This window comes from Saccostrea echinata, unplaced genomic scaffold, assembly GCF_033153115.1.
Source record: "Saccostrea echinata isolate AGI-Se365-2 ecotype Australia unplaced genomic scaffold, CSIRO_AGI_Sech_v1 ptg000033l, whole genome shotgun sequence".
NCBI classification, from domain to species: Eukaryota; Metazoa; Mollusca; class Bivalvia; order Ostreida; family Ostreidae; genus Saccostrea; species Saccostrea echinata.
Genome location: NW_026889782.1, coordinates 35,689,228 through 35,703,555, shown reverse-complemented (window position 1 = coordinate 35,703,555; position 14,328 = coordinate 35,689,228). Strand labels below are relative to the sequence as shown.

The 14,328-nt window shown below is 31.7% G+C and overlaps 2 protein-coding genes and 1 pseudogene across 2 annotated transcripts; 2 read left to right on the top strand and 1 right to left on the bottom strand.

Moving 5' to 3' along the window:
• Nucleotides 1-5,600: 5,600 nt before the first annotated feature.
• On the top strand, nt 5,601-6,056 carry LOC133198489 (uncharacterized). The gene has a single exon (XM_061334576.1). The coding sequence runs from the start codon at nt 5,601-5,603 to the stop codon at nt 6,054-6,056; it is 456 nt and encodes a 151-aa protein (XP_061190560.1).
• A 1,372-nt stretch (nt 6,057-7,428) lies between these two features.
• LOC133199252 (putative nuclease HARBI1) lies at nt 7,429-8,292 on the top strand (annotated as a pseudogene).
• A 388-nt stretch (nt 8,293-8,680) lies between these two features.
• LOC133198488 (myb/SANT-like DNA-binding domain-containing protein 4) lies at nt 8,681-12,641 on the bottom strand. The gene is made up of 6 exons (XM_061334575.1): nt 12,460-12,641; nt 12,020-12,087; nt 11,171-11,317; nt 10,812-10,880; nt 10,014-10,082; nt 8,681-8,883 (listed from the first exon to the last, which is right to left on the bottom strand). Exons 1-6 carry the CDS (start codon nt 12,639-12,641, stop codon nt 8,681-8,683), a joined length of 738 nt encoding a protein of 245 aa, XP_061190559.1.
• Between the last annotated feature and the right edge of the window lie 1,687 nt (nt 12,642-14,328).

The window sequence follows — 14,328 nt, the reverse complement described above, 5'->3', positions numbered from 1 at the left end:
TAATGATCGGTTGTATTGGCTAAAAAAAGTTATTATAAGCACCATAGAATTTAAAGAGAAAAAAATATTCGATTAATAACATTATAGAACTAGCAATATTAAAAGTAGAATACCAATGGGTTTCCTATGAATTAACGATTCATAAAAAAACAAAATATTCTTCAAAATTAATGTCCTGATACAGTTATATTTTCTTCCTGTCAAAATTGTTCTAATTTTCCTTTTTATTCAGTACGTTAAAAAATATATTTAGTTTTCATAACGTAAAATTTCCACTTGATCGGGTTTTTTATTGTTATCATTAATATATATTCAAATCATTTTGTAATAAAATAACACACTTGCATTCAAGTATCTCTATAATGATAATTTTTGTTATCACAGTTTTGTTGTTTTGTCACATTTTATTCTTAATATTTCAGTTGTTAAAAATGCTTTTTCATATTTACGTCACAATATCAGCGACACACATATCAGACAAAACATTCATGATTTATAAAGCATTTTTTATGCAAAACAAAAACATTTCTTAAACTAGTTATAATTGTAACGGGGACCGTTACAGATGTTCCCCAAGCGCTCCCCAACTCCCTTTTGGTGACTTTTTTTCCTGTAAGCTTCATTAAATAAGGCAATGAAGTATATTTGTCATTTTTTGCATTTCACGCGCGCGCACGTGCATGCATGTGCAGGATGACCAAGTCATCCCGTCTATACTATATATGCATCTTTATATTCTCAGTATCAAAACATTTCATCAAAAAATATATAAGTTCCGGCTAAATCAAGCATACTGGTCATCTTAGCATTGCGCGCACGCGCACATGCATGCATGTTCATAATGACCATGCCATTTTGTGTACACTTATAATATGTCTGTTAATTCATAGTATCAAAGCTTTTCATCAAAAAATATAAAAGTTGCGGCTATATTAAGTATATTGGTCATTTAACACATTGCACGCGCGCGCATGTGCATGCATGTGCATCATGGCCAAATCATCTTGTCTACACTTTTAACACACATATATATATATATATATATATATATATATATATATATATATATATATATATATATATATATATATATATATATATATATATATATATATATATATATATTCTTAATATCAAAGCTTTTCATCAAAAAATATAAAAATTACGGCTATATTAATTATATAAGTCATTTAACACATTGCACGCGCGCGCACGTGCATGCATATGCATGCATGTGCATGTTGACCATGTCATCTTGCCTACTCTTTCTATATATATAAATATTTTGAGTATCAAAGCATTTCATCAAAAAGTATAAAAGTTACGATATTATCAAGTAAATTGGTCATTTTACGCCTTGCGCGTGCGCGCACGCGCATGCATGTGCATGTTGACCATGTCATCTTGTTCACACTTTTAATATATCCTTATATTCTGAGTATCAAAGCATTTCACCAAAAAATATAAAAATTACAGCTATATCAAGTATATTGGTCATTTTACCCATTGCACGCGCACGCACGTGCATGCATGTGCGCGCAAAATGACCTTTGTTCCGCAAATCTACATAATATGCCTATTAACCCTAAAAAGGTTTTAACTCAATTGGATGAGCAGTTTCCGAGAACACTCGCGGACAAAAAAGTACCGGAGAAGAAATAAGAAGAAAAAAGAATAATAATAATAATAATAATAACAATAATAATAATAAGAAACAGAGTAAAAACAATATGTTCCCAAACTCCGTTTGGGGAACATAATTATGCAAAAAACATTCCTTCAAAATACACTTTAATTCATTATGCTATAATTAAGGTCGAATGTTTACCATTCTTTGAGGATTCGGACAATTTTTGCCGAAATCTTCTAATAATGCTCAATTATATCATGCTATGCCTGAACGTTTTATTTTTTTTTTGTTCTCGGAGTTAAATGATATGTTAATCGTGCTTATAGTACATCGAAGACATAATGATGTACATATCACCAAACAAGTAAATTTAACTTCATAACACAATTTATATACTAAGATTACCTTACCGCAGTATTCATACTTTACTGGACAGAGGCACTTTCCCCTATAATTTGCCTCTAAAAATCACAAGGGTCTTCTTTAAGTCATTTGGAGTTATATAAAATTTGAAAAAAAAAAGATCAAGGTAGAAAAGTGGAAACCTTTTTTGCAATGTATGAATTTCTAACATTGGCCTTTGACATTAACACCTGAAAATATTAATTTAAAGTCATCAGATATATAACTTATTAAAAAAGGATAAAAAAGAACGAAAGTTTTTTTTTCTGGAAATTATTTCATGCAATAAATAATTTTTTGACCTTGATCTTTGACCTCTTGACTTCAAATCGATAACGGTTTTCGTTTTGCCATAGAGAGATGTGATGTAAAATTTCATTGCAAGATCTCAAAGACTATTTCAAGATATAATCCGGAAACAAGAGATTTACACACAGACAGAATGTATGAATTCTGACCTTGACTTTTGACCTTTTTACCTCCAAATCAATTGTAGTCTTTTAATACCAAGGGGCTTGATTTATAAAATTTCATTGAAAGAAGCTTAAAGAATACTGAAGCTATAGTATGGAAACTTTTATTTGCAGCGTTTTCATTGCTGTCTTTGACATTAGATCTTTTGATCTCAAATTAGATAGGTCTTAAAAGAGTTGCGTTGTAAAATATCGCTTCGAAATCTGTAAAAAAAAAAAAAAAAAAAAAAAAAAAAAAAAAAATAAAAAAAAAAAAAAATAAAGATATCGTCTGAAAAGTGTTACACACAGACGAGATGTATGAATTTCGTACCACGAACATGACCATAACCTTTGACATTTTCACCTTAAACTCAATCTTTGTGCTGTTGTTTTAAGACATTTTTATTTTAAATTTCATTGAAAAGGGTTATCATCTGGAACCGGCTATTCACAATGTTTGAAATTTGACCTTTGATTCTTAGACCTTATAATCAATGGCTTTTTTCTTAAGGCCATAGGAGAGATACAAAATTTAATTGCAAAGGTTCAAAAGTTTTTTTAAAGATATTTCTTGGACATGAAAAGTGTTACACACAGAGATAATGTATGAATTTCTATCCTTGACCTTTTAGCTTTTACCTCAAATTTCAAGTATTGTGGCTGAAGTTGAAATATGCATGACATTGACCAAGTATTTAGTGTATCTGTTATGCAACGTTCGTGATTCATAATTTCACGAAAGCAGCACAACTTTTCAGGATAAGGAATACTTCATTTATCTATATTTTCAAAAAATGGACAAGATCCATTTTGTGTATACTCTTGCGAAAAGACAATTAAACGGGGCACTTCCATGCTCAACCTGTCATTTTAAAACCCAAAACGCTATGGAATAAATTCAATACACTCTCTAAATATTTATTGAATTCTGTAAAATCACATATTTTCGGGAGTCAAATTTTCGAGGATCGAGGTAAAAATATAACTTTAAGGGGCTTTAATTTCGTGGCTGAAGAAGAAACATGATCAGTTATATACATGTAGCATTTCGTAGGGAAAATGAATTGGTTGGATTCGTCATACCACTAAATCAACGAAGTCCCCATAAAAAAATCGGGATTTAATAGCAATGGCATTAAACAAAGGCTATGCATTGGAATGAGTGGTCGATTAAATATCTTTATCAAAAATTCTGTTTAATAATTAATTGCTTTTTCACTGTTAAATAAATTTTGATCCACCTATCAGCGCACATAATATGCTTGAAAGTTCTCTAACATGATTCATATCGAAAACTTCACTGCGATCAGCTACTTGTTTACATCTTGATGTGTGGTACTTAACTATAGACAAAAATGAATACAATGTTTGCATTTTAAGTTTGGGTGTAGTTTTATACTTTTAACTGTTATAATTGCAAATTATTTAATAGGGGTCTGTTCTAGACCAAAGGAAATTATGATATATAATTTCATTGAAAAAATTCATCGGTTTTTTAAGATATTGTTCAGAAACAAAATGTTAACACACAGACAAAATAACAGTCTGAAAATATTCCACGCAGGCAAAATAACATTTCGAAGAACAGAAGGACGGATAACTGGAAATGCCGAAATTAATATTCCCAACTTTCAGTGAAAGCAGGGACAGAAAAGTTAAATTTACGGCCAATTTTTTATTTACCTCTTCTTAAATAGCGGAAATAATGTTAAATGATTAGTTTTGACATTTAGAAATAAGGAATGTGAAGAAAACGAACAGAAACCAAGGTCAAAAGTTTATTGAAACAAACAAATAGGGAACAGAGCAAACACGGGCGTCTAAAAGCATCAGAGTTGGGATGAGGTGCCATGGAGGAGTAAGCATCCCCTGTGGACCAGTCACATCCGCCGTGTTCTCTTGGTCATGGTCAGGCAATCAAAAAATCCGTAGACAACTCAGTGTGTAAATAATGGCCTAACAATTAGTATGAAAACGTTGGTCAGCATTCGACTAAATAATAGATTGTATTTGCTAAAAAGGTCATTGTATCGACCAGAGAACTTGCGAAATGTTGACTTCAAACGAGATTTTTAGTATCCTTGTTTCATCAACGTGTTTGTTAATAGATTCCTTGGTTATAGAAATTCTTCGTACGTACAGCATGCCCTAGAGTATCAACTGGGAGACATAAACTCTATGTGCAGGTGATGAGGGTATATTGCTACATAAATAAGGAAAGTTGATGATTGAAAAGTCGAAGTCATCACGTTAATGATAAAGTTATTTTTTGTAAGGTTATAATTAACGTCTTTTTCTTGTAAAATATCCAAATATGAAACAGATTTGTAAAATCAACCTCGGAGTACTTGCGTGTACAATCAAAAATTTGTTTAGTAAAATAATTTTGCAAATGACCATTATCAAAGTAAGTACATTTACGAGTTCTACTGAGTTCTACTGAGTTCTACTGAGATTATAAATAGTAATTCCATTAAGAGTAAGAAAATTTCCATATAAACCCAGAATGGTCAAATGAATAAATGCTGTGAAAAATTACACATTCACTAGTTTAGGTTTTGAGGTCCGTTTAGTCACATATCCATCCCTCTGTTGAAAGACATTTTCTTAAATAATGATCGACTTATGAAATGTAAAACACGAATTGCAAAATTTCATTGAATAAGTTTGCTTATAATACATAACAAATTTTCATTAAATATAAGGTCACATGGGAACTTTTCAATCCAGGCCAATCGCGCATTATTCCAAAAAAGAATATTCCATTCACGTGCTTCGATATTTGTCGGTTAGATTTTTTGATATTAACTTAGAAAAGAAACAATGATTGAAAATACATTTTTACATATATCGGTCTGCTACAAAATTCGTGTACCTTTTTTTTCCATCCGGGGCAAAGAGGAGGAATTTGATAGATTCTGGCCCCACCGCCATAAAACATACTTAAGTCTGAGAATGTTCTCAAGTCTGAGAATTTTCTCAACTCCTCAATTCTCAGACTCAACCACCGCCATAAAAAAGTTGAGTAACAAAAAAATTCTCAGAATCAGTTTTATTCTCAAATATTTGAGAACACAAAAAAGGTTACTTAAGTCTATTCTCAACTTCTCAAAATGGCCGCTGTGCACAGAAGAATCAGAAGAAATCGTAGACGTCGAGGGTTGTTGCCACATCCAAGAGTGTTTAGGGACCGTGGAAATCCTTTAGAAGATTTGGAAGAAGAAGAAGTTTACCAGAGATACAGATTCCGTCCACAAACTGTACTGTTCATTACCGCTGAGCTTCATGACACTTTGGAATCAGACACAAATAGGAACCAGCCCATTCCTGCTCTCCTCCAAGTGCTATTTTTTTTAAGATTTGTGGCAACAGGAGCTCATCTCAGACTGGTAGGAGATAGCTTAGGAGTTTCTGCGTCATCTGTAGGCAGGACAGTCAAGTGTGTTGCATCTGCACTTATCAACATCCTCTGCAGGAGATTCATCACTTTTCCAACAGGAGAGATGGCATTAAGAGTGAAGGAAGGCTTTAGAAGATTGGCAGGTACGCTAGAAGTTGATTATCTGTGAAGTAATTTAATAACATTTATATATACATACATGTATAAAGCATATCAATTTCGGAAGACTACACTTCATGTATACAAGTAGTCTAATACATTGCAAATCACGTGTGGTATTCAAAATAAAAGGCAAAATCTTTAATCTTATGATCAAGTATGTATCCTCCTGTGGGTCTTCATACACATATTCTTGGCATTTCAAGATGATGACTTTTCATACATCCTGCACGTATCTCAATAGTCAATATTTTTCGTATGAACTAGCACTCATATTTTTCAAAAGCTATTAAATTAAATTGTACATATTTCTCACCTCTTTGTGATTGCATACTCTGTAGATTTAGAGGATCTTAGCATTTTAAGAGAAAAATAATGTTTATCGTGTATAAAAACAAACGTTAGCAGTCCTGACACTGCACAGTCAATGTCCGCTTATGCTTTGCAATGGAGAGTTCCAACTAAGGGAAACTACTGGGAATATGAGTGGTGGATCCAAGATATTTCAACATTCAACACTCAGACAGAAGTACAATTACACCCAACAAACAACACTGTTTCATTGTATTAACATGTACTTTTAGAAACAAGTGCTTATGCAAAAAATATTACAAGCAGGCAATAGGCCTCAATGCTCACCTGAGTCACATTGCCCCTGCTCAATGTTCTTAAGAATATCCTCTTTATCATATGAAAAAAAATTTTCATATGATAAAATCTTACCCATATCATGGTCCCACCCAAGCCCTATGGGATGTGATATACCTTCACTTGAATTGACAGCATGGTTGCTTCATTGTCAATGACTATATAACACATTTTAGCCTTATTGTTCTGGGAATTTTTTTTTAAATATATTTTTTCCTGCATACATGCATTATGATAAATTTTATCCCAGCAGTAACATTAAGGTCTATAATATGAAGAAAAAATAGAATCCACACAATATAGGAATATTTGCAATCAAATCAATATGTTTTTAATAAATACTTAGTGTACTTTTTCCTATTCTTATTTTTATGAAAATAATATTCACACAATATTACATGGTTATACTTTGATCTAATTTTGTGGCCCATCCCTACCTGAATTAATTTTTTTTCTGTAGATTTTCCAAAAGTACTGGGGTGCATTGACTGCACACATGTTAGAATCTCAACCCCTAAGGAAAATGAAGCAGATTATGTAAATAGAAAGGGTTTTCACAGTTTGAACATCCAGGTAACAACTACATGTTTATCATAATATTATTCTTATAGTGGTAATTAAATTAATTACAAAATATAAAAGAAGATGTTCTGTATTATAATGCACATAAAGTTTAATTTCCACTGGCATTTGTAAGCAATATAAATATTTTTTTTTTTTTAAATCTTTTTCAGATGGTTTGTGATCCTAATTTTAGAATAACATCTTTGTGCGCCAGGTGGCCTGGGAGTACTCATGACTCCAGGATATGGAAAAATTCAACTTAAATTATTCCAAATGTTTGAAAATGGTATGTGAAACATGCATACTAAATCAATTAACCATCCCTATACCACTAGTGAATTTATCCAGGGGAGTGATTGGGGAGGGATATGGCCCCTTTAGAATTTTCTGAACAGTTATTAAATAGATAAAGTTAAGATCTGCTCGTCTAAAACATTCCAACTCTGGGGAAATAATTTTTATTTGATGGGTGGGGGGGGGGTACTCCCCCCTCCTAAATCTGTCCTTTTATACTATTTTATATTAAAGGGTAACTTGGTAAAAAAAAAAAAAAAAAAAAAAAAAAAAAACAAGACCATGCATATGACTAGATTGCACTAAGTCCTGTCAAATTTGCTAACTTTTTTGTAGGAGCCCATGATGGTCTTCTTTTAGGAGATTCTGGCTACCCTCTATCAAAGCACTTGATGACCCCATATTTGACCACACAGGCACCTGCTGAAGAAAGATTCAATGAAAGTCTCTGCCGAACCCGTGTTCTCATTGAACAAACATTTGGGATCCTTAAGAGAAAGTTTCAAGCTCTTCACTTTGGAATAAGATCTACACCAGAGCAAGCAGTTGTATACATAACTGCATGCAGTATCCTGCATAACATTGGGATAGAAAGGGGAGACACCATAGTGTCCAGTGATTGCAGGGATATTAACATTAGAAACTGTCTGCAGCAAATTGTGAATGCCAATGGCCCTGTTCCCCCTGCAAGAAACGAGGGTATTTCCAAACGGATTGCCATCACCAATGGTTTCTTTTAAGAAAGACATTTTGAGGAAAACTAACAAATTTTCCTTTTCACTAAGAGCAAAAATTTTTTGTGACTCAGCAGCTTTCGTCTCGGGCATGTGCACCAGTAATTATTAACACACATCTCCCCACCACCACCACCACCACCCCTCTCTCTCTGTCTTGACACATCTATCACACAATGGTTCTTTAAATGTTATCTACAATACATGTACATGTATTAACACCACTAACCCCATTGATCAAAACAACTAAAACTTGATGCATGATCAAGATGTCACTTAAAATCAAAATTTAATTTTGTCTACATTTCTCACAATGATAGTACATGTGCTAATGCATTTTTTTTTCAAATACTATAGAAGCTGACTAAATATACATGATAATCATATTTTAAATTTACATTTCATCAAGAAAACAAGGATAGGAGGTCTGAATATCTAAAACAAGTTTCTGTTTTTTCAGTACTAAAATGTCTTTTTTCAATGCAAGAACCTCCCTTTCTTCTTTAATTTTAAGAATTTCCTCTTCTAATCTTTTATTATCCAAAATTAAGTTTGCCTCTTCTAATTCATCAATCTTCCTTTTTCTGGATTCATTACCTGAAGACGTTAAAAAATAATTATCAGAAATGCATATAAATACACAGTTAGGAGTACTACATACATGTCTGTGCTAATCCATTGGATGAGATTGTTGTTTCATATTTTCTTCTTTGCTTAATTTAGTTAAGAAAACTTATAAAACTGTTTATGTTAAAAAGAAAAATAAGTGGAGGTGTATTAATTAACATACAAATTAGGTTCAATTGGTCATATTTGTGTTGCAAAGAGAGAGAGAGAGAGAGAGAGAGAGAGAGAGAGTATCTTAATTATTTGGTGTAGTACATATGTATGTGTAGAAGTATTTGACATAAAATTGAAAAAAAATATACAGACCTCTCTTTTCTTTTTTTGTGATGATTTTGTTTGTCTTCCTGAATGAAAAAAAAAAGCATTATAAAAATGTATTTCATTTTTTTTTTAAATTAAAGCTTAATGACTTAAATTTGTCTTTTTTGTGAACTGAAGGTTATCACTGTGGAAACAAAATTGATACAAACAAGAACCCTATAAACACAACAACCAAAGTTTTCTTCATTCACGTGAAAACCCTGTTACACATTGACACCCCCTTTATGGCAGCTTATGGCCAAGGATAAAGATTTTCAAAAATAGGTAAAAATCCGAGGTCAAGGTCATGATCTGTGAGGTCAAAATGGTAGGTCTTGTCACAAGAAATACATGTGAAATATGAAAGCCTTAACATCATTCATTTAAAAGTTATGGCCAAGTCTAAAGTTTTTGTGGCCAAGCAAACCGACAGACCAAAAGATACTTAGTATATGCCCCCCGAATCTCTCAATCTTGAATAAAAAAGAAACCAATAAGCCAGTAGCCATGGGCAACATCCCTCACCTTATGTTTTTGTTCCATTTGGTTTTTAAGGGAATAAGGAATATTTTTTTAAAATATTTTCTTCCAAAGAACAGCAGGGCAAAGGTGACTCATGGGAGTGTTGTAGCCCATGGGCCTCTTGTTTAATCATCTCTCCTACAAACTTTAAAAGAATCTGGCCCTTTATTTAAATAAATTTGAATTCCACTTAACAGTACTTGGTGCCAAGTTTACTTGGGATTGCAAAGACTACGCACATACTCTGCCATATGTCACATATGTAATACTCGTTTTACCTTGCAAAGAACTGGAGCTGAATTCCAGAGATTTTGATGTACATGGGTTTTCAGTCGATGTACTTTTAACTGAAATCAAAGAAATACTAATTGTAGCTACAGCAATTAGTGATGTACCAATTCATCGATTAAATCAATTATCTAATCGAAATGATCCCCGATCATAGGTATTCAATTATAATTTTGATAATCAATCAAACAAAATATTAGTTAAAAGCAATTATTCCTATGATTTTTTTATTCAGTCTTCTCTGGATTAAGTAATAATAAATGAATCCAATGATACAAAATACATCAAAAGTGCATTTTAGACATCACTCAATACCAATTATAGAGAATCTGATTATTCCGATTAATTGATTATGAAAAAAAATCCAATTGCCCATCACTAACAGCAATCATTTCATACATGTATCCTTTATATCAACAGGTGTAGTGATACTACTGTGAAAATCCATTCTTATTTCATTAAGCTATCACAATATGATGTATGCATTATATATATATATATATATATATATATATATATATATATATATATATATATATATATATATATATATATATATATATATATATATATATATATATATATATATATATATATATATATAAATAGATTGATAGATAGATAGATAGATAGATAGATATACATATATATAAAAGCAACAATAAGTTAATTCATCTCTTACTATTAACTGAAGTTATTCTTGAAATTTTTCAAAAAAAATTTAATGATTTTATAGACACAACAGAATATGTACTTCAGTAATTATGAAATATTGCAGCATTATTTACCTTGTTGGGAATTTTCAGCTATTGATTCAGTATCTGCCATATCTGCCAACAATTCTGAAGTATGTGGTGCTATAAAATTAAAGAAATGTCTGAGATAATTAACTTCATTTACGATACTCTTTAAATCTATAAGAAAAAAATCACTATATAGCTATAAATACCAAGATATTAATAATCCTAATTCCTGTAATTTCAAAAAATAAACTGATGTTTGAGATTGAAATTATTATAAATAACACTTAAATTGTTTATTCAACTTGATGATTTACACCATAACTTTTTCTGCCTTTTATTTCTTTCTCTTCCAAAGATTCAATGTGATGTTTCATTCCCATGCATAACTAACTTGTTAACCATACCATCTGTATCAATCCCTCCTGGTACACCACAAAGATTTGGTTCTCCATCTGCAAGGCGGAGAAATGTTTCCTCTCCCTGTGTAAGTGGTGGAAGAGGGGGGCCACCACCAGTTTTGGGCTGCATTAACCCATCAAGCTTTTCTTTGCCTTTAATTAAAAGATATAACTCAGAAAAGAAAAAAAAAGATTCTAAAAAATAAATCATCAAATATTATAATTATTATACATTTTCAAATATATATCATACATTCATTTAATCACAGTATAAAATAGAAATATTTCTAAAATAAATTTTTAAATATATTATCAAGTTGTTAATACCCTTACAATTTTGTTGGAATTCATTCACTTTTCACTGAATTGTGTCAATATATATACCTATTATATGTAAAATTGTATTATTTGTCTATCCTCACACTCTCGCATGCTATAAAACATTTGTCTTATTTGCCACCATTGTTAATTTATTAATCTCTTCACAATTTTACAATTGTATTCAGAGATATACATTAATAAAAAACTAATGTACATCTCTGAGTATAATTGTAAAATTGTGAAGAGATTAATAAATTCAGTATAGTTCAAAATGTTAGGTAGTTGCTGTTTCTTAATTTCATTGCATGGAATATTATACATTGTAAATTAGTCTTCAACATAATTTGTTTTAAGAAAGACCTCAGGGCTGGGCTAATATGATACACAGATTTACATCTCTGGGCATAGGACCCTTGATCCTATTTATGTAAATAGAAAACTGCTTGCCCATGGAAATGAAAAATAAAAAAAAAAATTGAATCTAAGTAACCCCCCCCCTCCCTCTTCAATGGCTTTATGCATACATGTACTTACTTCTAGATTTCAAATTATAGTACTTTTTCTTCACTTCCTCCCAGCTTCTTCTTTTTGAATCAAATTGTCTACAATATTACATAAAGAATATTGATTAGTGATCCACTCCATGCTTAAACATACAAACGGATCTAAAAATAGATAGGGAAAAAACCAATATGTACCATTAAAAAAAAAATCACGGTAATTTTATGTGCGTGCGTTGTGTTTTATTCAGTTTATTACCCATTTTATAAAACAACAGGATATTTACCGTTGTAGCATATATCTGTTTTATGTACATGTATACTTAAACTTGTGTATATGATATAGTATACACGTAATGTTGCGGAGAGGCACACATACTGGTAACATGCACGTAAGTGTACTTCCAATACGATATCTGTTCGAGTATAATGTTACATTTGAATTTCAGAAACATATACTAGGTCTATACTAACGAAATTAGTTTATCAGCAATCATTTGCCACTCCTTTTCTTTTAATTTCCCTTTTGCCCCTCTCCCTCTCATCAACCCGAACAAGGCATCTGATCTTAATTTCACTTCCTCAATAAGAGTAACTTCTTCGTCATCTCCCCAATTTTGTGAGCGTTTCTTTTGACTACGTTGACTCTCTTCCATGATAGATTTTACCCCCCAAAAGCAGACGAAACGTGTTATTTACATGTAACCAATGTGGTTTCTTACCTTTAGACAAAAAAAGAACTCCTCTGGGCCGCTTCAATCAGCGAAAAAAATCCGCGAAAACAGTCTCGCGAGAAAAAAATCTTGAGAAAATTCTCAACTCAAGTCTTGAGAATTACTCAGCTGAGAATATTCTCAAATCGTTTTATGGCAGTGAATTTAAGAATATTCTTAGCTGGGTAATTCTCAAGACTTGAGTTGAGAATTTTTTTGAGAATTCTTAAAGTTTTATGGCGGTGGGGCCTGATCCTTATCTTATTATCTGGCTGAACCAAGTTTTCCTCATAAAATAACCGCATCAATTCTTTAAATTAATAGATGCTTTTATATGAAAATGTAGAACTGGGTATTGACTAGATATTTTTAATGCGAAATATTGTGATATTTTGGACTGTATTGCGATATGTATTGCAATATTTTAATTAAAAATTTAAATGGTATTATCTTATTATATTAACTTCCTTTTACATTCACAACATTGTCCTTGTTTGTAAGGCTCATTATATAAATTGCAATTTAGAGGAAATGGAATTTGATTCTTCAAGTGGAAATCAAATTTATACCCATAGCTCCCTTTCTAAGGAGGAAATTCTTCAAAACCATATCTATATTGGTTTCCGAAACTTCATAAAAATCCTTACAAACAAAGATACTTAGCAGGTTTCAGTAAATGTTCTACCAAGCCTCTTTCTTTACTCCTCGCTAAGATATTAACAGTAGTAAAGGAGAAACTTCAAGAGTACTGTGCAACAATATATTCGAGAAGTGGTGTAAATCAGATGCGGATACTACAAAAATTCCAAGGAACTTTTGGAACATTTGAAATCACAAAATTTTACCAAAATAAAAACATAAAAACTTACGATTTTTCAACTTTATATACGACTATTCCCCATGATAAATGAAAGTCCAGACTTTCTGACATCGTTGACATCTGTTTTTTCAATAAAAATGGAACTCGTAAATTTACTTACCTTGTCATTTGTCATTTGCAAACTTATTTTGTTAAAAACAATCTGATTGTACACACAAGTACTCTGAAGTTGACATTAAAAAGATGCTCGAGTTTCTATTGATAATATCCATGTGGTTTTTGGAGACCAGATCTTCCAACAATCTGTTGGAATTCCCATGGATACCAATTGCGCCCCGTTATTAGCAGACCTATTTATGTATTCATATGAAGCAGAATTTGTTCAAAATCTTTTACGTGAAAAGAAGAAAACACTTGCCGTGGTCTTCAACTCGACATTTAGATATATCGACGACGTATTGTCAATTAACAAAGGTTATTTCTATTCTTATGTCGACACGATATATCCCGGTGAGCTTGAGATAAAAGATACAACAGAGTCTGACACATCTGTTTCATATTTGGATATTTTATTAGAAAAAGACGTTAATGGTAATCTACCAACCAAGCTTTATAATGAACGTGATTACTTTAACTCTTCAATCGTCAACTTCCCATATTTATGCAGCAATAAACCCTTATCACCTGCATACTAGGTTTATATCTTTCAGCTGATTCGATACGCCAGAACATGTTCTACGTATGAACAATTTCTAAAACGAGGTAGGTTATTGACAAACAAGTTGATGAAACAAAAATATCAGCAATCTC

Excerpts from the sequence above, each read along its gene's own strand:
- LOC133198489 (XM_061334576.1), top strand. The coding sequence starts at position 5,601 with ATGGCCGCTGTGCACAGAAGAATCAGAAGAAATCGTAGACGTCGAGGG.
- LOC133198488 (XM_061334575.1), bottom strand. The coding sequence starts at position 12,641 with ATGGAAGAGAGTCAACGTAGTCAAAAGAAACGCTCACAAAATTGGGGA. Across the intron at positions 12,088-12,459 it reads ATTGCTGATAAACTAATTTC|ACAATTTGATTCAAAAAGAA; the intron begins GTTAGTATAGAC and ends GTAATATTGTAG. Across the intron at positions 10,881-11,170 it reads AGGAGGGATTGATACAGATG|CACCACATACTTCAGAATTG; the intron begins GTATGGTTAACA and ends TTAATTTTATAG.